This window comes from Toxorhynchites rutilus, chromosome 3 (assembly GCF_029784135.1).
Source record: "Toxorhynchites rutilus septentrionalis strain SRP chromosome 3, ASM2978413v1, whole genome shotgun sequence".
Lineage (NCBI taxonomy): Eukaryota > Metazoa > Arthropoda > Insecta > Diptera > Culicidae > Toxorhynchites > Toxorhynchites rutilus.
In genome coordinates, this window is record NC_073746.1 from 306,628,594 (window position 1) to 306,651,698 (window position 23,105).

At 40.9% G+C, this 23,105-nt stretch overlaps 1 protein-coding gene across 3 annotated transcripts in view; it reads left to right on the plus strand.

Annotated features, from left to right (window-relative positions):
- LOC129777047 (AP-1 complex subunit gamma-1-like) overlaps positions 1-23,105 on the plus strand; it is a 124,530-nt gene that overhangs the window by 90,209 nt on the left and 11,216 nt on the right. For all 3 annotated transcript variants that reach the window (XM_055783098.1, XM_055783099.1, XM_055783100.1), the window contains 7 exons: positions 16,751-16,818; positions 16,893-17,034; positions 17,403-17,591; positions 17,652-18,224; positions 18,287-18,671; positions 18,729-18,927; positions 19,019-19,139. In XM_055783098.1, the coding sequence (XP_055639073.1) occupies positions 16,751-16,818; positions 16,893-17,034; positions 17,403-17,591; positions 17,652-18,224; positions 18,287-18,671; positions 18,729-18,927; positions 19,019-19,139 (1,677 nt within the window). The remainder of the gene's footprint in view (positions 1-16,750; positions 16,819-16,892; positions 17,035-17,402; positions 17,592-17,651; positions 18,225-18,286; positions 18,672-18,728; positions 18,928-19,018; positions 19,140-23,105) is intronic.

Below are 23,105 nucleotides of genomic sequence, written 5' to 3' on the forward strand. Positions count from 1 at the left end.
GGTCACACGGCCGTCTACTGTTGCAACAAAAAGCGTTGCGCAGATTGTGGAGAGAGTCATGATGGGACTTCTTGCGCAAAAGAGCGCAAGTGTCTTCATTGCGACGGGGCCCCCCATGATCTTTCTCAATGCCCGGTGTACATACAAAGAGGGGAAAAAATCAAGCGTTCCTTAAAGGAATTTTCAAAACGGACTTATGCAGAAATGCTTAAGAATTCCGTGCCAACGACGCAGGACAATCCTTACTTCCTCCTGCAGAACGACGAGCCTGTCGCTGACGCTCCCAACGCGGGAAGTTCTGGTACATCGCAGGGTGCCATCAGAAAAAGGAAAATTACTACTTTTCCATCACTCCCCAGTAAGAAGTCCGAAATTTCCCAAGTTGGATTGAAACTTTGAACCGAACGTGCTGAAAATAGACCGAAACAAGTACCTCCTGGTTTACACGGTTCTTCTACCAACCAGGGGTCCTCAGCACGTTCCGGAACAACACCCCATACGTCTGTTCCTTTTTCGCGGTCAAAGCAACAGTCACAACCTGGCTTGTTTGCGCTTTCTGACCTGGTGGACAACATTTTGAATGCTTTGAATATTAATGACTCTCTTAAAAGCATAGTATTATGTTTGCTTCCGGTAGTGAGAACATTCTTGAAAGAAAAATGTGCCTTTTTAGCAGCGTTCATTTCCCTCGATGCCTGATTCAGTGCAAGAGGTCAAGGAATTGACCACTGTAATACAGTGGAATTGCAGAAGCATCATCCCTAAACTAGATCAATTTAAATTTTTAGTTCATAACTCTAACTGTGATGTATTTTCCCTCTGTGAAACATGGCTTTCTTCAGCCGACGAGCTGCATTTCCACGATTTCAACATTATTCGCCTCGATCGAAATGACTCGTTTGGTGGCGTACTATTGGGGATTAAAAAATGTCACTCCTTCTATAGAGTCACTCTCCCATCGATGACAGGCATTGAAGTTGTTGCTTGCCAGACACAAATCAATGGCAAAGACCTCTGCATTGCTTCGATATATATCCCTCCCAGAACTACGGTAGGCCGCCATCAGTTCTTTGATACTATCGAGACAATGCCGGAGCCGCGGGTAATCTTAGGTGATTTTAACTCCCATGGAACAGCATGGGGATCACTCTACGATGACAACCGTGCCACTTTGATTTATGATCTGTGCGACAACTTCAAATTGACAGTTTTGAATACTGGGGAAGCAACCAGAATAGCCAATCCTCCTGCACGGGCAAGCATGCTAGACATATCTCTATGCTCTTCTTCGTTATCCCTGGATTGCATGTGGAAGGTAATCCAAGATCCCCACGGTAGTGATCACCTGCCAATAATTTTATCGATCGCTAATGAATCAAGCTCTCGTGAGTCAGTCAATATTTCGTTTGACCTCACGAAGAATATTGACTGGAGAACATTTGCGGAAATAATATCTGAAGCAATTGTTTCAATGCATGAACTTCCTCCACTCAAAAAGTATAACTTCATATCGAGTTTGATTTACGAAAGCGCACTTCAAGCTCAAAAGAAACGTGTACCGGCTACCACTTTCCGACGTCGTCCTCCATCACTTTGGTGGGACAAGGAATGTTCAAAGGTCTACCTTAAAAATCATCCGCTTTCAAAAAATTCAGGAAAACTGGATTAGTGGAATGGTTTCTAAAGTACCAAGCTCTAGAAGCCAAACTAAAAGGTCTGATTAAAGCAAAAAAGCGTGGATATTGGCGGAAGTTCGTCAATGGTTTGTCAAGGGAGACCGCTATGAGCACTCTTTGGAATACGGCTAGGAGAATGCGTGGCTGGAACCATACCAATGAAAGTGAGGAATACTCTGACCGTTGGATTTTCAAATTTGCAAGGAAGGTTTGTCCCGACACCGTTCCTGCACAAAACGTCGTACGCGACATTCCACTTCAAAGCGATTATGAGAATTTTTCGATGGTGGAATTCTCAATTGCCCTTCTCTCATGTAACAATTCAGCTCCGGGGTCGGACAAGATTAAATTCAACTTGTTGAAGAATCTTCCCGACTTGGCAAAACAGCGTTTTCTGAACTTATTCAACAAGTTTCTGGAGCTGAATATTGTCCCGCATGACTGGAGACAAGTGAGAGTGATAGCCATACGGAAACCTAACAAGCCGGCTTGCGATCACAACTCGTATAGGCCGATTGCAATGTTATCCTGTATTCGTAAATTGTTAGAGAAAATGATTCTACTTCGTTTGGACTAGTGGGTCGAAACGAACAATTTGCTGTCAAATACGCAGTTTGGCTTCCGCCGAGGTAAAGGGACGAACGATTGTCTCGCGCTGCTATCTTCTGAAATCCAAATCGCATTTGCTCGCAAAGAACAAATGGCTTCCGTTTTTCTCGATATCAAAGGGGCATTTGATTGTTGTTTCCATGGAAATTCTCTCAGAGAAGCTTCATAATCGTGGACTTTCACCAATTCTCAACAATTTCCTGTACAATTTACTGTCAGAAAAGCACATGATTTTCTCTCATGGCAGCTCGAAATCTTCTCGTTACAGTTTTATGGGCCTACCACAAGGCTCCTGCCTAAGCCCCCACTTGTACAGTTTTTACGTCAATGATATGGATGATTGTCTAACTAGAGACTGCACGCTGAGACAACTTGCAGACGATGAAGTTATTTCCATCACGGGTACTAATCCCGTCGTTCTGCAAAAGTCGTTGCAAGATACCCTGAACAATCTGTTCACGTGGGCCCTCAAGCTGGGTGTCGAATTCTCTACGGAGAAAACTGAAATGGTCGTTTTTTCTAGGAAGCACGAACCCGCCCAATTCCAGCTTCACCTATCCGGCAAAACGATCCAACACTCTATGTTTTTCAAATACCTGGGTGTATATTTTGATTCTAAGTGTACCTGGGGGAGACACATTGCGTATTTGAAACAGAAATGCCAGCAAAGAATCAATTTTCTCCAAACAATTACCGGAACATGGTGGGGTGCCCATCCAGGAGACCTCATTCAGTTGTACAAAACAACTATATTATCAGTGTTAGAATATGGCAGTTTTTGCTTCCGATCAGCTGCCAGGATTCATATTCTCAAGCTGGAGAGAATACAATATCGTTGCTTGCGTATAGCCATGGGGTGTTTGCATTCGACACATACGATGAGTCTCGAAGTTTTGGCAGGAGTACCCCCGCTTACTCTTCGGTTCACAGAATTATCCTACAGATTTCTCATCCGTTGCAAGATCATGAATCCATTGGTGATTGATAACTTCGAAAATCTACTCCAGCTGACTCCTCAGTCAAGTTTTATGTCTTTATACCATGAGTACCTTACCCACGACGTGCACCCTTCACAAGGCATCTCCAACCAAGTTTGCTTCCCATACTTTTGCAATTCCTCTGTCATTTTTGATCTGTCCATACGACAAAAAATCCATGGAATACCAGATCACCTACGCTCCAATGTTATTCCGTCGATATTTTCGGAAAAATATGGGAAAGTTGGATCTGATAAAATGTTCTTTACTGACGGTTCATACATAAACGGGTCCACTGGCTTCGGCATCTTCAATGAAAATTCCAGTGCCTCTTTCAAACTCAAAGATCCTTGTTCCTTGTATGTCGCAGGAATGGGTGCGATATACTATGCTCTAGGGATCATTGAAACACTGCCCATCGACCATTATTTTATTTTTTCAGACATTCTCAGCTCAATGAATGTTGATAAACGCTCATCTTATTTCCTAATAAGAATAAGACATCTATTGAGTGTTTTGGTCGAAAAATTATTCAAGATTACCTTAGCATGGGTTCCCTCTCATTGCTCGATTCCGGGGAATGAGAAAGCGGACTCGCTAGCTAAGGTGGGCGCTTCAGAAGGCACACTTTTTGAAAGGCAAATTGCTTATAATGAATTTTTCCACATTCCTCGTCAGTATACGCTCGTAAGTTGGCAGCGCATGTGGAATGGTGATGAGTTCGGTCGTTGGTTACACACGATTATCCCTAAGGTCTCGACGAGTGCATGGTTCAAGGGATTGAATGTAGGTCGTGATTTCATTCGCGTGATATATCGGCTTATGTCCAATTACTACAACCTAAACGCGCATCTCTATCGCATTGGGCTCGCAGAAAACAATCTTTGTGATTGTGGCGATGGCTACCACGACATCGAGCATGTTGTCTGGTCGTGTATCCGGTTCCATGCTGCTCGCTCTCAGCTCTCTAGAGCACTGAGAGCACAAGGTAGACAATCGGATATCCCCGTCCGGGATATCTTAGGTAGCCGGGATCCTGATCTTCTGCTTCATCTATACCTGTTCCTCAGAAACGCCAATGTCAACGTTTAATGATGTTTCCTTCGTTGTGTCCCCGTTTTATATCCCTCCTATCCGATCGATAAACTTTTACTGAGTCGCGGCAATACATACACACACTCTTTACAGATGCACGGGCCGAAGGTTGTGCAGTCCACTGATCATTCAACAAGAGCCAAAGATTGTACCGCTCATGACAACTCTACACGAGCTGATGATTGCGCCGGCTAGTGACCATTCTATCCTGGATTCCTCGAGTCGAGAAAGACGCACCACGCTAGATATGGGGTACAGACTAGGGGGGCGTTGCTGATTAATGGTCAGCTGCATCCCAATAGGAAGTATCCCGTGTCGGGCACATGTACAGAGCATCGAAGACTGCAACATACCAATTATGAGAACACTTGTAATACTAACCTCGAGCCAACCGCGAGTAATCGGTTACATATTACTAACATAGTTGTAAGACAAAAATTGTCAAAATATTGGAGTCCCGGCCCCGTCAGGCTAACGCTACATGTGCCTTAATAAAATATATATTTTGGGAAAAAAAAATACCGAAAGTTACTTGTTGGCAATCCCATTCCTGTGGAAGCGATCCTCTTCAGTACTCAAAAAAACCCATGTAGAGGGATTGTCTGAAGCATTTCTTCACAATGTCTTTTGCGACAGATGTGAATGTGTACATTTAATTCCTAAGTTAATATGTTTTTGTAAAGATGGAACATTAAATCAAAGCGAAGCAACAATATATTAGTGCACGGACCGTCTCGGTGACTGCTCAAATTAAACTATTACTCTTACATTTTCAGTATTTTGTCCTACAAATATTTTTTGATTCTTTATATTAAAAATACGATACAAATTGATAAAAATACGGGACAATGCGAAATGGTCGAATGGACGGTACTACTGCAACAAATATCTCGTTCTTTATGCTCGATACTTTCAGTCGATGTTTGGCATTTTTACGAAAAAAAAATGTTTTTTGTTTTTTATAGTAATTCGGCATCTTCAATGAAAATTCCAGTGCCTCTTTCAAACTCAAAGATCCTTGTTCCTTGTATGTCGCAGAAATGGGTGCGATATACTATGCTCTAGGGATCATTGAAACACTGCCCATCGACCATTATTTTATTTTTTCAGACATTCTCAGCTCAATGAATGTTGATAAACGCTCATCTTATTTCCTAATAAGAATAAGACATCTATTGAGTGTTTTGGTCGAAAAATTATTCAAGATTACCTTAGCATGGGTTCCCTCTCATTGCTCGATTCCGGGGAATGAGAAAGCGGACTCGCTAGCTAAGGTGGGCGCTTTAGAAGGCACACTTTTTGAAAGGCAAATTGCTTATAATGAATTTTTCCACATTCCTCATCAGTATACGCTCGTAAGTTGGCAGCGCATGTGGAATGGTGATGAGTTCGGTCGTTGGTTACACACGATTATCCCTAAGGTCTCGACGAGTGCATGGTTCAAGGGATTGAATGTAGGTCGTGATTTCATTCGCGTGATATCTCGGCTTATGTCCAATCACTACAACCTAAACGCGCATCTCTATCGCATTGGGCTCGCAGAAAACAATCTTTGTGATTGTGGCGATGGCTATCACGACATCGAGCATGTTGTCTGGTCGTGTATCCGGTTCCATGCTGCTCGCTCTCAGCTCTCTAGAGCACTGAGAGCACAAGGCAGACAATCGGAAATCCCCGTCCGCGATATCTTAGGTAGCCGGGATCCTGATCTTCTACTTCATCTATACCTGTTCCTCAGGAACGCCGATGTCAACGTTTAATGATGTTTCCTTCGTTGTGTCCCCGTTTTATATCCCTCCTATCCGATCGATAAACTTTTACTTAGTCGCGGCAATACATACACACACTCTTTACAGATGCACGGGCCGAAGGTTGTGCAGTCCACTGATCATTCAACAAGAGCCAAAGATTGTACCGCTCATGTCAACTCTACACGAGCTGATGATTGCGCCGGCTAGTGACCATTCTATCCTGGATTCCTCGAGTCGAGAAAGACGCACCACGCTAGATATGGGGTACAGACTAGGGGGGCGTTGCTGATTAATGGTCAGCTGCATCCCAATAGGAAGTATCCCGTGTCGGGCACACGTACAGAGCATCGAAGACTGCAACATACCAATTATGAGAACACTTGTAATACTAACCTCGAGCCAACCGCGAGTAATCGGTTACATATTACTAACATAGTTGTAAGACAAAAATTGTCAAAATATTGGACTCCCGGCCCCGTCAGGCTAACGCTACATGTGCCTTAATAAAATATATATTTTGGGAAAAGAAAATACCGAAAGTTACTTGTTGGCAATCCCATTCCTGTGGAAGCGATCCTCTTCAGTACTCAAAAAAACCCATGTAGAGGGATTGTCTGAAGCATTTCTTCACAATGTCTTTTGCGACAGATGTGAATGTGTACATTTAATTCCTAAGTTAATATGTTTTTGTAAAGATGGAGCATTAAATCAAAGCGAAGCAACAATATATTAGTGCACGGACCGTCTCGGTGACTGCTCAAATGAAACTATTACTCTTACATTTTCAGTATTTTGTCCTACAAATATTTTTTGATTCTTTATATTAAAAATACGATACAAATTGATAAAAATACGGGACAATGCGAAATGGTCGAATGGACGGTACTACTGCAACAAATATCTCGTTCTTTATGCTCGATACTTTCAGTCGATGTTTGGCATTTTTACGAAAAAAAAAGTTTTTTGTTTTTTATAGTAAGTTAAATGTCACATCTTTTCGTTTTGTCTTTTTCTTTTAAATTTATTAGGTCATTTATGGTACAATTGTATCATGATAATCTTCAACAAATGACGCAGTTTCTTTCCATTGTTCCATTACATGTCGCATGATACAATTCACTTGTAGTGGGTGTGGGAGTGGAATATAAATGTTTAAAATGCGTGGTGGGGATGGTTAAGAAAATTGTTCCGATGGGATTCGAACAATCGGATACGTCATTCCTGGTTGCCGATTTCACTTCTTTAACTATGTCTTAAGAAGAAGGAAATCATCCCAATCAAACAATCCAAATACATAGTTGCGTTTATTTGAAATAATAACCCAGAAAATTCACAGGAACGATCTCAATTCTAAGCAATTTCGTTTATTTCGCCACCACTAATTTAAAAATTTACATTCCTCTCCAACTGAAAGTGAATTCAATAGTTTCTATTGCTACAAACATAAATAACAAACATAGTATTGGCCATTCACGAGGTTATAAATATAATCCCTAAAAATATTTTCCGACGTTTGTTTTTATCATGTCTATAATAAATCTTATATTTGTATGAAACAGTCGTGTAAGATGCAGGTTAAAATATCATATTTATCCAAACCAATTCGCAAGCATTTGCCATGAATTTATATCGCCTCCTTTTTTGCATGGATTTGCTAATTAGGCGCATCATATACCACCCAAAATATAGGGTATATGATGATATATATTCGCTAGTTATGCGTTTTAATGTTTGCTGGTGATATTCCACAGCATGTAACACGATTTTTCGCAGTACTACATTGATTTAAAATTTACGTTTATGTGACTTTTGAACTGCATCTGTCTGCTCTACAAATATGAAAATTAAAAATATGACGGTTAGTTCAATTTTACGTTATCATATATCATAAGACCGACGTTTGTTCTACCAAATTTCAACTTAATCTGTTGTGTTATATAAAATCAGATTGTTGGCACTTTATGCGATTTAAGATATACACGTTGTTTGCTTCGATCGACATTATGTACGACTGTGATTGGATCCCACTTTATATAAGACTTAGAACATGCCAATTTATACGATTTAATGTTTGCTAGGCAGGGCATCACACTGCTGAAGGCATTACCAGGAAATATTTACAAAATGTAGGCCACATTGTTTCAGGATTACTTTTTTTTTCTCAAAACATCGAAGCTTTATTTTAATTTTAATCATACATTTCATGACGAAAGTGTCTTACATGTCGTTATTTTAACTTTTTTCATCGACATCGAAGTGTTTTTGTTATTGGCTATGCTACTCAATTCGTTCCTTTTCCATAAAATGGCTCAAAGCGCTATAGAAAGTCGATGAAAGTCGATGAAAGTTTCAAATAGGCACCATTTGCGGGAAGCTATGGTTTTCGGTGTCCATTGGAAGAAAGGTGCAGCTGAAGCACATCGAATACTTTTGGCAGTTTATGGTGACTCTGCACCAGCGAATAGATTTAGTAGGGAATGGTTTAGAGGGTTTATAAGTGGTGATTTTAGTGTTGGAGACAAAAAGCGTCCGGGTCGATAGGAAAAGTTTAAAGACGAAGAAATAGAGACATTATTCGATCATGATTCGTGTCAAACACAAACAGAACTTTCAAAATCATTGAAAGTAACTCGACAAGCTATATCTAAACGACTCAAAGGCAAGGGAATTATGTTCCATACGAATTGAAAACGAAAGATGCCGAACGGCGATTTTGCATGTCCGAAATGTTGCTTGAACGGCACAAAAGGACACCTTCATTGCATCGAATATTTGCCGGGGAAAAATGGATTCATTACGACAATCCAAAACACGAAAGATCGTGCGTAAAGTTCGGCCAACCAGGAACATCAACGCCGAAGCCGAATGTCCACAGTGCCAGAATAATGCTCTGTATTTGGTATGAACAAAAGTCTAGCAATTTGAACTCTGTTCTTGAAGATTCTCACTGATATTTTGATGATTAATTGACTAAATTGAATAAAAAAACATGTTTTAAAATGCCGCTTCCATGTACTCATTATGGTAATAGTGTTCCTGGAGTTTCGTAATACGTGTACCTATTATGGTAATAGTCGGTGTCACATGGAAAAGTCTTAATAGGATTCAAATAATACTTCAATAATACTTTTTAAATAAAACTATGACTCTAAATCTTATTCCTAGTATGCAATAAAGTGTCGTTGATTCTACATTCGATAAAAATTATGGGAACGGGGCGCGAAGTCGAAGTTTTTCAGTGATTCTAGAAACGCTGTAACTTCGTGAAAAACCAACACATGAAGATGGAATATACATCATTTTGAAGCTTCATTTAAAGCTTCAAGTTTTGAAGTGTGATAATTGAATGCTTCTATCTTTTTGTGTGTAGGTGTAGTGGATAACAATACTGGAAAGAAAAATATAGATTTTTCCAGTTTTTTGAAAATGTTGTAGATTAACGCAGTGTTTTATTAACCAAGTCAATCGAAAATACAATTAACCTTATCTATCAGCATTCATTTGATTCCAAGAACTCTCCTGTAGGTTATTTTACTGCAGGAAAATGTTTTGATAGAATGAAAAATTTCCCTTCCCTAATGAATACTTTTTCAATAATACGGTTATTTCCACATCAGAATAATATTCAATAAATTCTGTAAAAGGCTAATTATTTACTATTCATTATTCGGCAATTTTTCCCCAATTTTTGCTTTGATCGATTCTCTTTATTGACTTTCTCTTACGATAACCATGGCCTTCCAGACAGATTTTGTGCCATATAATTTCAATATGTAAAGAACATCAACCAAATATTTGTATTTCAAAATTTAAAAAAAAAAGAACTAAGAACTTCTGGGATGATAATTTGAGAGACGGTACACTTAATTAACTACAAATCAAAAAAGAATTAACAAGCATTACAAGTTCCGGTTATGAATTATCTTCTGTTAATGAGAAATTATTGGTTTTTTTTCTTCTGATATCCGGTAGGATAACTCCTGCGACACTGATAAATGAAGTCCGAATGAGCTAATTTCGCTGCCAGTTCCGAATAAAAAATCGAGATAACCTTTTTTTATTGGCACCCAAAACCATGCGTTTCGTCTCGTATTGCGAAAAAAATCCAAAAAAGTCTCAGTGTCGATTTTTGACAAAAAAATTTTTGGGATGACAGTAGATCTCGACGTTTTATGCAATTTTAAGACATTTGGCATCAGGTTTGTTTTTCGAAAACCCCGATCTCCTTTACTCCCCCCTTGGGTGATTTTTCCATTTTCAAAAAACTCAAACTTTGACCGCTTTGCGCCACTCTCCCTTAAGTCCGATTGAGCTGATATGTTGCATAGGGTGTTTTTTCAAGGCGGTGAAAATTTAGTATAGGGTAACTTTTTAAAATTTTAGGGTCAATATTTTCCCATACATTCATTGGCACCCAAAAGTTTAATTCACTAAATTATTTGCTCCAACTGCTTCATTTTCAGTATCTAAAAAAACCTGGCGTTTCAGTGGCTGAGTAGTCCACAACGTTGCCTTCAATGTTCAACTAGTGCTGCTAGTGTTCTGGTTCAGGTCACATCAGGCTCTTCGTTTGTTGTTTTTTTATACGTAGAACCATTTGACTCCCCTAAGAATCCACACAGAAGCCACTAATTTTATTTTGAGACCCAAACAATGTTTGACAACATGTTTTGAAACGCTCCAACTCACCTGCTGAGTAGAAAAGTTCGTCTGCGTCGTTCGTGAAGTAACAAATGGTATATTATTATCAATGAGCTAACTGATCAACTCAAGCCTACGTGAGGATAAAGGGCAGAGCCTTGACCGTCATCGTCATCATTAATATCATCATCATCACCGCCGTTATAATCATACGGTACATTTTGGACATAAACAAGAGATAAGTTTAATGAAAAAACTTGTCACGCTACGCCGTGGGTCGTAATTGAATAACTCTCTTTTATTTATCGACCGAGTCTACAAAAAAGTTTCAAACTTCGACAGAGACTCCAGGGAAAAAAGGAACGGCGACAGCTTGTTTCTATGTATGTTTGTTATTTATACATAGTTATAAATTATTCAGCCTCATTCAGTCACTCACAAACTCGTTTATTCTTGGATGCACCACCCTCGAGAGAGTGTCGCCGAAACCCCATGCTCGGAGTGCTGTTCTGGATGTTCAAAGTTGGAAGTGCAACTTTTCTTTGTTTAACGACTAAAGTGCGCTACAGAATGAGTCGAATGGATATTAAGATAAAAGAGTGGAACTCACCGAGCTCAACGTGCATCGTTTCCTCAATTGAACAAGTAGTGCTTCTCTGTTTGCTCTTGGTGTGGGGGTTTTTGAGCTAACTTTTCGTACGCTAGCCGTAGTTAGTTTATTTATGGTGGAGGGATTTCCATCTCGATCACTTCCCGGTTTCGTTTCCCAAATGTGAGCCAGAGTGCCAACAGACGATGTCTGATCACCAGTAGAATGGTGTACCTTCACTATTTGATTAGCTTTCTAACTGTGTTGAAATGCTACATTAGGAGGAGCGATACATTACCTGACGTCCACAGTTCTTTAATAAAATTTTCACTTTTGATGCATTTTGTCAAATATATCCCTAGTAATTATATAAACCTCCCCGAAATTTGTCAGTAAGTGTTAAAGTATTGCTCTTTTGTTTTGGTCATGGCTTTCACATTATCTGATCACTTACGTACACGACCTTACGAATGGATAGTTCAATAATTTCTGTATTGATAAAACATAGTTTTCATGCACAAAAAATCTTTTTTTCGTGTTTGTACTTCATTTTTAGCCCTTTATTGCGTTATCCGCGATTTTTGTTATACTCGTTGATCTAGTCCGACTATTTCGCGTATAATCGGGGTTCTACTGTACCGCGAATTTATGTTTTTTTTTTTAAATAAATGCTTTATTTATTATCGTCTGCAAAATAGGCCCTGTTCTGAAGCAATATTTTTTTCCAACGAATAATCCAGTCATCAATACACTTTTTATAGCTGTATTCAGGAATTGCCTTCAGTTCACGCAGCGACTTCGTTTTTATGCCTTCAATACTGTCAAAACGGGTCCCCCGAAGCGGTAATTTATGTTTCGGAAACAGGTAAAAGTCACACCCATGTCTCGTCGCCAGTAATTATGCGTCGAATGAATGTGTGATCAGAATTTGATTGGTCAAGCATATCTTCAACCACTCAATTGCGATGAAATTTTTGAAAAAAATGAGCTCTTTTGGCACTAGTCGTTTATGAACGGTGTCGAGAGCAAGCCTTATAACTTCACTTCAATTGATACATCCTCACTAACTAATGAGCCTTTCAATTTGCTACAAACTCATGCAGACTGAAAATAATGCTACTCTCTCTTCACGCTCAATAAAGAGAATATCACTTCACCTCTGAACAGTCTTGATTCGTTCCACGTTCAGTTGTTTCATTCTTCACACTGAAGTGAAGTTAACATATCATCAAATGAAAATCAAAGTATCTTACTTCGAATGAAAGTTCCTTATATTCGAATTAAAATCTCGTTTGAGTTCGAACCGTATTCACTGAAAGCAATGAAAATGACGATGTGAAAGGATGTGAGTATGCAGGTCCTGGTTGTATGACTAATATGCCCTCATATGAATTTTTTAATTCCACTTTTTGAATGACGACCCGGGAAAATTCAGTTGGCAGAAATAAAAGTATCAATTGAAAACAACGATCATCCTTTCACATGTGAAACTGAAATTGACATAAAGGGCATTCAAATGATAATGAATATAGCCTCTTCGAGCAGTTTCGATTTTTAAGTGAAAACGTTTGCTCTCAAATTCAAAGAAAATGTCAGCAGAGATGAACGATATTTCGATATTTCTGTAGAGAATGCTCACAATCGAAAATGATTCTTGCTGAAGAGAAAGAAAGAAGTAAAATAATCATTTTCATCTTTCTGTTTCGAAATTATTAAGCCCCGCTCGTAAGAGAGATTTAATTTACGGGCTAGCTCTCTCAAACTCAAATAACGCTTGAGCTTGGGTAGACTGTACACTTCGTAGTTGCTCTCCGTGATTGACCTGAACCAGCGAAATTGCACAAGGAACACACTGAATGACGCCCGTGTTTTCGACACAAAAGTTAACTTGTTCCAATGACACTGTAAACAAAATATATGACATACAGGTTTCCTGGAATCTGGTCCGCCTTCACATATGTATCGTCATCAATTAATTACGCATCAGTGTGGTTTCTTCTGGTCGTACAACTTCCAGGCATGGCTTTTTGCGACCGTATTCTGTTTCTCGTCACGGTTTGGAGCTTCTGAACCTTAACCGTATATATATATTCCTGCCCGAGTTTTGGTATTCTGCACGAAAGTCTTGCTCACATGCAACTTTTCAACCACATCTCGAACTGAGCCGTTCGGTTTCCGTTTGATGGCCTCAACCACACGTTTGTGATCATTCTCGTTAACCTGACGGCTTTTTTGACGTAGAAAACTGGTGACGGTTTTATGAAATAAAGTTAATGTTAATAACTATTTTCCCTGCGAACGAATACTGATGATTTGCATACCAAACGAATCAGAAGTTCTCTAAGATTTCTTCTTCTTCTTCTTCTTCTTGAATGGCATTAAAGTTTCCTGTGGAACTTTTGCCGTCTCAACGTATGCATTAACTAGCGCCATTTATTAATACTTAGTTAAGATTTCTTAAGCCGAATAACACATCTTGAATGTATTCTGAGGGGCAAGCTCTAGAAAACGCATGACCACAGTGCAAGTCGAAGAAAATTTCATTGACGAAAAATCCCCCAGCCAGAACTGGAATCGAACCCGAACACCCGGCATGATAATGTGAGACGCTAACCACTCGGCCACGGGTGCACTACGCTATACATTACATTTCTCTAATCCCCAGACGGTTTAAATTTATGAAAACTGAAAGCATTCCCATTTTCCCATACGTTTGTTCTACCGATATGTGTGCTTACCTTCCCGGAGTTTAGAGCTTTTCTCAAAGCTAGAGACACACGTTCATTGTACGGACAATGAGAGAGGAGAGAGGAATTACAGCGAGTAAGCTTCTCCATAAGCATTGTTCGCAAATATTTGCACCAATTGATAGAAAATATTTCTTGATTGATAGTTTTTCAATAGAATAACAGCATAACAGCATAACAGAATAACCATGAGTTCGGGAAGTGACAACGACTGTAATGAATTTTCAGGTGGAATGAGCCCTCTTTAGAATGAAAATCATGAATGAAAAATAACTTTTCTTTATCAAGTATGCAATATGTTGGATATGTAATATGTCTAATATGTTATATCTAATGTGTTCTATATCTAATACACCCATACCCCGCTTTACGATCTAGATACGTTCCATGGCCGCGATGAAAAAAACCGTATAATGAATCAGCTATACAAATTCTATCGGATCGGTTCCGATCTTTCGTAATTTGTTTAACGAAATGCCGTATAAAGTATGTAGATCTACAGTATCGACGTCTGGTAGCGATATCCGTTTAAGGAGACATATTATTCTCTATTAGTTTAACAGTCCTGAAGACAGTTTTATATTGTTCAAATTTTCTATGATTTTTTTTACTATCGGAGTAGTAAAAATAACTAAGTAACTAAAAAGTTATTTCACAAATTTCTATGCATTCGAAAATAATATCCGAAGTGATATACAAGCGTATTGGAGTTCTACGTCTAAAATGCGGTCGTGTCGTAGACACAACCCTCTCACAATTTTTTCCAGCTCTTCGCTTCCGATCAACAGTCAGACGTTCTTCGGACCGTTTTATGATAAAGAGTGTGTCACATCAAATTGCATCACGGAAAAAACGCTGTAGAAATTTAATTTTTAGGAATTATATCTTCAGCTTTCGCTTATAATCAGATAAGAGTGTATAGATCACGTTGGCCATGCTTCACTGTCAATTTTTCGTAAATTTGGAAAAATGTCGTCGAACGAAAAAGAGCGTCGTGAATTAATCCTGCGCACTCATTTCTAGAATCCGGAGTTGTCACATCGGGACATCGGTAAGATGCTGGGAATCGTCCAATCCACTGTCAGCAGAGTACTAAAAAGATACTTCGATATCTTCTGGCCGGATCTCGCTTCGTGCCACTATTCAAAGGACGTGTTGGAGTGGTACGAAGCCAACGGGGTCACCTTCGTGCCAAAGGAAATGAACCCGCCCAACGCGCCGGAGCTTCGCCCAATAGAGAAATATTGGGCGATTATGAAGCAGGCCCTCCGGAAGAACCCAAAAGTTGTCAAATCGGAGGCGGACTTCAAGAGAAAATGGATTTCTGTTCAAAAAAAAAACTACAACCTGACGTTGTACAGAACCTTATGGACGGGGTAAAGAGGAAGGTGCGAGCATACGGGCTTGGGCTCGAAGTATGAATAAAAAGAAAATGCCAAAAGTTGTTTAATAGTTTTTATTTTACTGTCTAAAATTTTCAAAAGGATCGGTCTACTGGGCGAATTTCTACAGCGTTTTTTTCGTGATGCAATTTGATGTGACACACCCTTTACCAGACACCCTGGAATTCGCGATTCTCAACTTTTTTCCGCTGACACGATGCGACAGATCCTTATTGTCGAAGTACTCGCGCAAAACTTTATCGCGCACGAATTTTTCTTTCGTCGCCATTTTGAACACTTTTGCGCACCTGATGAAATCAACTCACAGAGAGTAAACAATACACAATAAACTATGTCTACGCAAAATTACAATAAATTTTACCCAACGGATCGAAAGTTAGAGCAATTTGAGTGTGTGCGGATTTCGAACGGTACACTCTTTACAAATTCCCGGTATATATTAAAAAGAATGTTCTATACATTGTTAAGGTATTAGCTGATTTTTTTCTGATTTTTCAGATTTTTTTTAAATTAGACTACAGAAAATACCATTTTTTTAGAATGTCCCGGTATTCCCAAAAAAACATTATTGATATCAATGATGGCGCTCATAGCGTCGCCGCTATTCCGTTCCATTCGTTAATGAATAACTCATTTTTTCCAGGAAATTATCTGGTTGATAATTTCCTATCGGATTCTTGATTGCATTTCATTCGCACCAACATCTAAATGAGTCTGGGCATTTGTTGCCGAGTGCAGTTGAATAAAACGGTTAAATCGCATCCTATAGAATAATTAATTCAACTGCACTCGCTGGAAATCTAAATCTATGGCAAATCCCCGCCACAAATCCTCACTAATCCCGGTGCATCGTTTCCATTGCTAATCTTCACGTCTTGCTGCGACAATTTCTTCTTCGAATCCTGCAAACGACCGTTCGCGAATAATAATCTTCGAAGCTGCCATGCAACAAGTGAAATGCTACAGTCAGCATCTTCCAATCAACCTCTAGTGGCTGCTGATATCGAGTCCTTCTCTTGCTACCAGAAGTGCTACTGAGCAACGGGCAAAGGGATGAAAAATAGTGCTAACGTTCGATACGAATGGATTATCCCGTTTTATAGATGATTGTTTTTTTTCTCCTTTTTCTGCTCCTTCACGGTCGTTTAGACGTGCATTTCAAGTTCACACTGAAAACGAAAGGTGTTATGTTACTTCATTCGGTTGCTCGAGTTTCGTTACCAATAACTGTAATGATACTATTTATTTTCTCCTCCTTACAGATACAGTCCAGGCCTCACAATCAACAATATCAAACAAGTGATAAATGAAACTATTGAAACCAATATTCGTAAGTAGCACTGTTGATTCCCCCATTCTGCTTTAAAAATTGCAACAAATTTCCAATGTCCTTTACTCACGCAGTAAAAAAGCCTTCACCGACGCGACTTCGTGAACTGATCCGCCAGATCCGTGCCTCCCGGACGGCTGCCGAAGAGCGAGCTGTTGTAAACACAGAATGTGCCTACATCCGAAGTACCTTCCGAGAGACAGACTGCATTTGGAAGTAAGTGCTCGTATAATGATTGTACTCGAAAAAAAAATGCAAAATCTTGTGTGTATAAATGTTTCTGGCATGGGTAAAACTAGTTTAGAGTGTAATGTTTACGTGCGCAAAATTTCGTCACAATCTGTCAAGTGGTCATCGATCGCGGTCATGGAAAGGTGCCTAGGAGAGAAGGTTGAATGAACCAACTATGCAAAATCATAGCTATATGTGTGTAATATGTGTTTATTTATTTCCTGAGAGTTTAAAAAAATATCTGACTTAAAATGAATTTTTGGGGATCATTTTTGTCTGTAGCTTTTTTTCCGAGTATGTTTTTTATTACCGTGTCCGCTGTCTATCTCTAACCATCGCCTTACTCGATTTAGATGTCGCAACATGGCCAAATTGCTCTACATCCACATGCTGGGATATCCCGCCCATTTCGGACAGATGGAAGCGTTGAAGTTGGCGGCCAGCCCCAAGTATACCGACAAGCGGATAGGATACCTCGGGGCAATGCTACTTCTCGACGAACGACATGATGTGCACGTTCTGCTGACGAATTGTTTGAAGAAGTAAGTTGATAAAATGCAAGGCTTTCCCTTTAGCAATGACGACCATCAAAATCCTTCCAGTGACCTCAACAACTCGACACAGTTCATCGTGGGTGCCGCTTTGTGCACCCTCGCAGCCATCGCTTCGCCAGAAATGGCCCGCGATCTGACGCAGGATATCGAGCGGTTGATCGCATCATCCAACACATTCCTCCGCAAGAAAGCGATTCTCTGTGCCTTCCGAATGATCCGCCGAGTGCCTGAGCTGATCGAGGATTACCTTCCCAAGTGCTCGCAGTTTTTGAACGACAAGAATCACGGCATTCTCGTCTCGACGATCACTTTGGTCACCGAGATGTGCGAGCAAAGCCACGTGGTGCTGAATTACTTCAAATCAACGATACCGACACTGGTGCGAACGCTGAAAACGATGATCGTCAGCGGGTACTCTCCGGAGCATGTCGTCAATGGTGTCAGTGATCCTTTTCTGCAAGTTAAAATTCTGCGATTGTTGAGAATACTGGGTCACGGCGATCCCGACCAGTCGGAGACCATGAACGATGTGTTAGCCCAGGTGGCAACCAGCACAGAGACGAACAAAAACGCCGGCAATGCGATCCTCTACGAAACCGTGCTAACGATCATGAATGTTGAGTAAGTGTTGATGGGCTGGAGCTATTTTTTAACAGAATTCATTCTATTTCAATTTCCAACAGATCGGAAAACAGTCTCCGCGTGCTAGCGGTCAACATCCTCGGCCGATTCCTGCTGAACAGTGACAAAAACATCCGCTACGTTGGACTGTTAACGCTGGTCAAAACAGTCCAGCGAGATATGACGGCCGTCCAGCGGCATCGTATCACGATCCTCGAGTGCCTTACTGACTCCGACAGCTCCATCCAGCGGTGTGCCATGGAATTGTCCTTCACGCTGATCAACTCGCAGAACATTGAGATGATTGTGCGAGAGTTACTCAAGTACCTAGAAACGGCCGATCCAGAGATGAAGAGTGTGTGCAGCAGCAAGATTGTGAACGCCGCGGAGCAATACTCGCCGGCGATTCGCTGGCATTTGGAGGTGCTGTTGAAGCTGTTGTCGATTGTAGGTTCCCGACAAGGTCCGCTCTCGAAAGCTGATTTACCACGATTTATTTTTTAGGCTGGAAACAACATCAGGGACGATGTGATTGCGTCTACAATACAGTTGATCTCGAACAGCCCCAAGGAGGAGCAAAGTTTCATCAGTGGCAAAATGGTGGAAGCCGTCACAAATATGAATCAACTAGAGAACCGACAACCGTTGGTGCAGGTGGCGGTTTGGACGTTAGGCGAGTACGGAGAAACCGGTCATTTCGATGGTAAACAGAATAGAAGAAAAAAGACTAGTTCAATGAATTCTAACCCATCCTCGTTCGATATGGTTCTTTTTTTATTTTTTCTCTTATTCAGAGAGTGAGCTAATCGAGCACTACCGACAGTTGCTGTGGGCCCCTCAGCTGTTCATCACAACCAAGCAATATATTCTGATGTCCTTAGCGAAAATAAGCGTCCGCATGGAACACTGCACGGCGTAAGTATGGCAAACAAGCAAAGCAAATGGCCAATGGCAACCCGTGGCATGTTTGCGGGTAAACAGTGTCACCATATATGTGTATACTCGCTGAACATTATCAGAAAGCAAACGAAAGCATGCTCATTTTTGGTTAGACTCCACACGGGCTAATGCAAACACAGCAACTGATATGCTATTTTAGGTACGAGGAAATTACACTTTTTAGGGGAAACGCGCTGTCATAGATAAGGTGCATCAAAGTGTGGTGTCAGCTTTTGCTATAAATTTCATTTGTTTGGTTTAGTGATAGCGGAAAGTTTTTGGTACGGTGGAAACAGCGCTTTAACCCTTTATAAAGCCGTGAAAACTAGGCAAGAGGAAGAACTCATATTTACCTTTGATAAAAAATAACTATTGAAACAGTTAAAAAATTGGAGGCAATGTAGTTGCCACTGCTCATTAACCCCAAAAACATTACTTGCCGCTGCCTTGTGAACTCACTTTATTGCGCCTTTAGTTATGCAGAAATTAAAATAATAAAAAAGAAATGTCGTATTTCTGATCGAAATGTGACGTTTTATTTAACATACTTAAAATTATCCAATTTGAGTCAAATATGCGTCGTTTTGTTCGTAAACTTGTTGCCATTTAGAAGACAACTTTATTATCCCCCCTTATAAAACCCCCCTCCTTATTTGCAAAAAACTATGAATGGGTTATACCTATGATATAACCGCAAGGTTGTGTTTCTCAATTACCAATAATCGCACCTCGGATGTTCCTTGTGCACCCGTGGCCGAGTGGTTAGCGTCAAACCTAACATGCCGGGAGTTCGGATTCGATTCCCGTTCTGGTCGGGGAAATTTTTCTTCAAAGAAATTTCCTCTGACTTGCACTGTGGTCACGCGTATTCTAGAGCTTGCCACTCAGAATGCATTCAAGGCGTGTTATTTGGCATAGAAATCTCAACTAAGTACTAATGAAAATGACGCAAGTAATACTACGTTGAGACGGCGGAGTTCCTCTAGGAACGTTAGTGCCATATAAGAAGAAGATGTCCCTCATTGTCTACGACATCGCCGCTGCGCAGAGCTATCTTTTGTGTGTATTGTGTAAATTATTGTTTATTGATTAAACTAGTGAATGAATGAAACAATTGAAATGCAAACAAATTCCAATTTAGGTCAATTCATGCATTATGGTAGTAGTTATCGCAGCACATAGTTATCAACATTTTGCCTAATCATCAAACGGTATGCGTAGAAGTTCAGTGAGCTGGCGACATATCTTCCATATCGGGATATCTTCCAATACAGTATTGAAGAACCGAGCCAAAGCATTTCATTTGTGCCCGCTTTTGTAGACCGTGTTAGCAAAACGAATTCCGGAGTGTAAATATGAAAGAGGGTGTAAAAGTACTGCCGACTTGCGTGAATCTGCAATTTTCCCAGGCTCCATGGTTTAGAAGTCTGTGTTAGGGAAATATTCCGATTTGCAGAAAAGCAAGTGAGTACAAAAGTACCCGCTGCTTGCATCTATTTTGCAATACTGCTTTGCCCAGGCTCCATAGTTTTGAAGACTGTGTTAGGGAAACATCCATTCATTCCAGCGATCGTACCTCGTTCGTTGCGCAATCATAACTGATAGATTTCCGAATGGCACTCGCTTATATACCGATTGGTGTGATTTCAATAGCCTGTTTTGAAAGCGATTTTAGGGCTATTGAAACAAGTTTTTAGATCTAAACGTAACAACCATATAACGCGTAGACATTTTTTCTTTCGAATGCAATGCTCATCATACCATTTCGTTCAATTGTTTGGAAGGTATTAACGCTCAAAATCTCGTTGCTCTGGTGTAACGCTTTTGTTTTCGAAACTTTGAACTTACACCCCAGTATAGAAATGAAAGACGTAGTCCTACGTCAAAACTCAGACCGCCAGTTTTCGCAAGCCTCTTTTGAGGCCAACTTAGTATCACCAAGAGCGTTTTGCATGGACGGGAAGAGATGATAATCACTTGGAGCCAGGTCCGGACTATACGGTGGGTGCAATAGGACATCCCATCCGAGCTCCCGTAGCTTCTGGCGGGTCATCAAAGATGTGTGAGACCGAGAGTTGTCCTGGTGGAAAACAACACCATTCCTATTGATCATTTCTGGCCGCTTCTGGTCAATCACCTGCTTTAAACGGTCAAGCTGCTCACAATAGAGAACCGAGTTGAGGGTCTGGTCATAGTTGAGTAGCTCATAGTGGATGATTCCCTTCCAATCCCACCAAACACACAGCAAAACCATCCTGGCCGTCAATCTGGGCTTGGCGATGGTTTGGGCTGGCTCACCGCTCTTCGACCACGACTTTTTTCGCTTTTGGTTGTCGTTTGTGAGCCACATTTCATCACCAGTAGCCATCTTCTTCAAAAATGGGTCGGGTTCGTTCCGTTCCAGCAGTGCATCGCAGGCGTTGATTCGTTCTAAAAGATTTTTTTGCGTCAACTCGTTTGGCACCCATACATCCACCTTTTTTTGGAATCCAATCTTCTACAAATGGTTCCAAACGGTTTTATGGTCTATACCCAGTTCCTGGCCAATCGAGCGAGTGCTCACATGCCGGTCTACTTGGATAATTTCAACTATTTTATCGGTTTCCACGACGACTACCAGTACGGGGTGTATCTTCGACAGCAGAACTACACCAGAACGAAATCGATCAAACCAACGCTGTGCTGTGCGAATCGTTACAGTATCGGGTCCATAAACTACACGATTTTTTTCGGCCGCCTTCGTTGCAGTTTTACCTCGCAGGTAGTAAAAACGTAAAATATGGCGAATTTCTTGCTTGGTGGACTTTATCTTTGACGCGCTATAACCTGAGACTGAAAAGGACAATCACAACACTGTCAAAACGACACTTGTAGCTCAGATTGTCGTCTTTAAATAGCCGTATAAAGGGTGTGTCACATCAAATTGCATCACGGAAAAAACGCTGTAGAAATTCGCCCAGTAGACCGATCCTTTTGAAAATTTTAGACAGTAAAATAAAAACTATTAAACAACTTTTGGCATTTTCTTTTTATTCATACTTCGAGCCCAAGCCCGTATGCTCGCACCTTCCTCTTTACCCCGTCCATAAGGTTCTGTACAACGTCAGGTTGTAGTTTTTTTTTGAACAGAAATCCATTTTCTCTTGAAGTCCGCCTCCGATTTGACAACTTTTGGGTTCTTCCGGAGGGCCTGCTTCATAATCGCCCAATATTTCTCTATTGGGCGAAGCTCCGGCGCGTTGGGCGGGTTCATTTCCTTTGGCACTAAGGTGACCCCGTTGGCTCCGTACCACTCCAACACGTCCTTTGAATAGTGGCACGAAGCGAGATCCGGCCAGAAGATGGTCGGGCCCTCGTGCTGCTTCAATAGTGGTAGTAAGCGCTTCTGTAGGCACTCCTTAAGGTAAACCTGCCCGTTTACCGTGCCGGTCATCACGAAGGGGGCGCTCCGCTTTCCGCAAGAGCAGATCGCTTGCCACACCATGTACTTTTTGGCAAACTTGGATAGTTTCTGCTTGCGAATCTCCTCCGGAACGCTGAATTTGTCCTCTGCGGAGAAGAACAACAGGCCCGGCAGCTGTAGAAAGTCCGCTTTGACGTAGGTTTCGTCGTCCATTACCAGGCAATGCGGCTTCGTCAACATTTCGGTGTACAGCTTCCGGGATCGCGTCTTCCCCACCATGTTTTGCTTTTCGTCGCGGTTAGGAGCCTTCTGAACATTGTATGTACGCAGGCCCTCCCGCTACTTGGTCCGCTGGACGAATGAACTTGACAAATTCAGCTTATTGGCGACATCCCGGACCGAACTTCTCGGATCACGTCTAAACTGCTTAACTACGCGCTGGTGATCTTTTTCACTGACGGAGCATTCATTTTTGCCGTTCTTCATCTTCCGGTCGATGGTTAGGTTCTCGAAGTATCGTTTTAGTACTCTGCTGACCG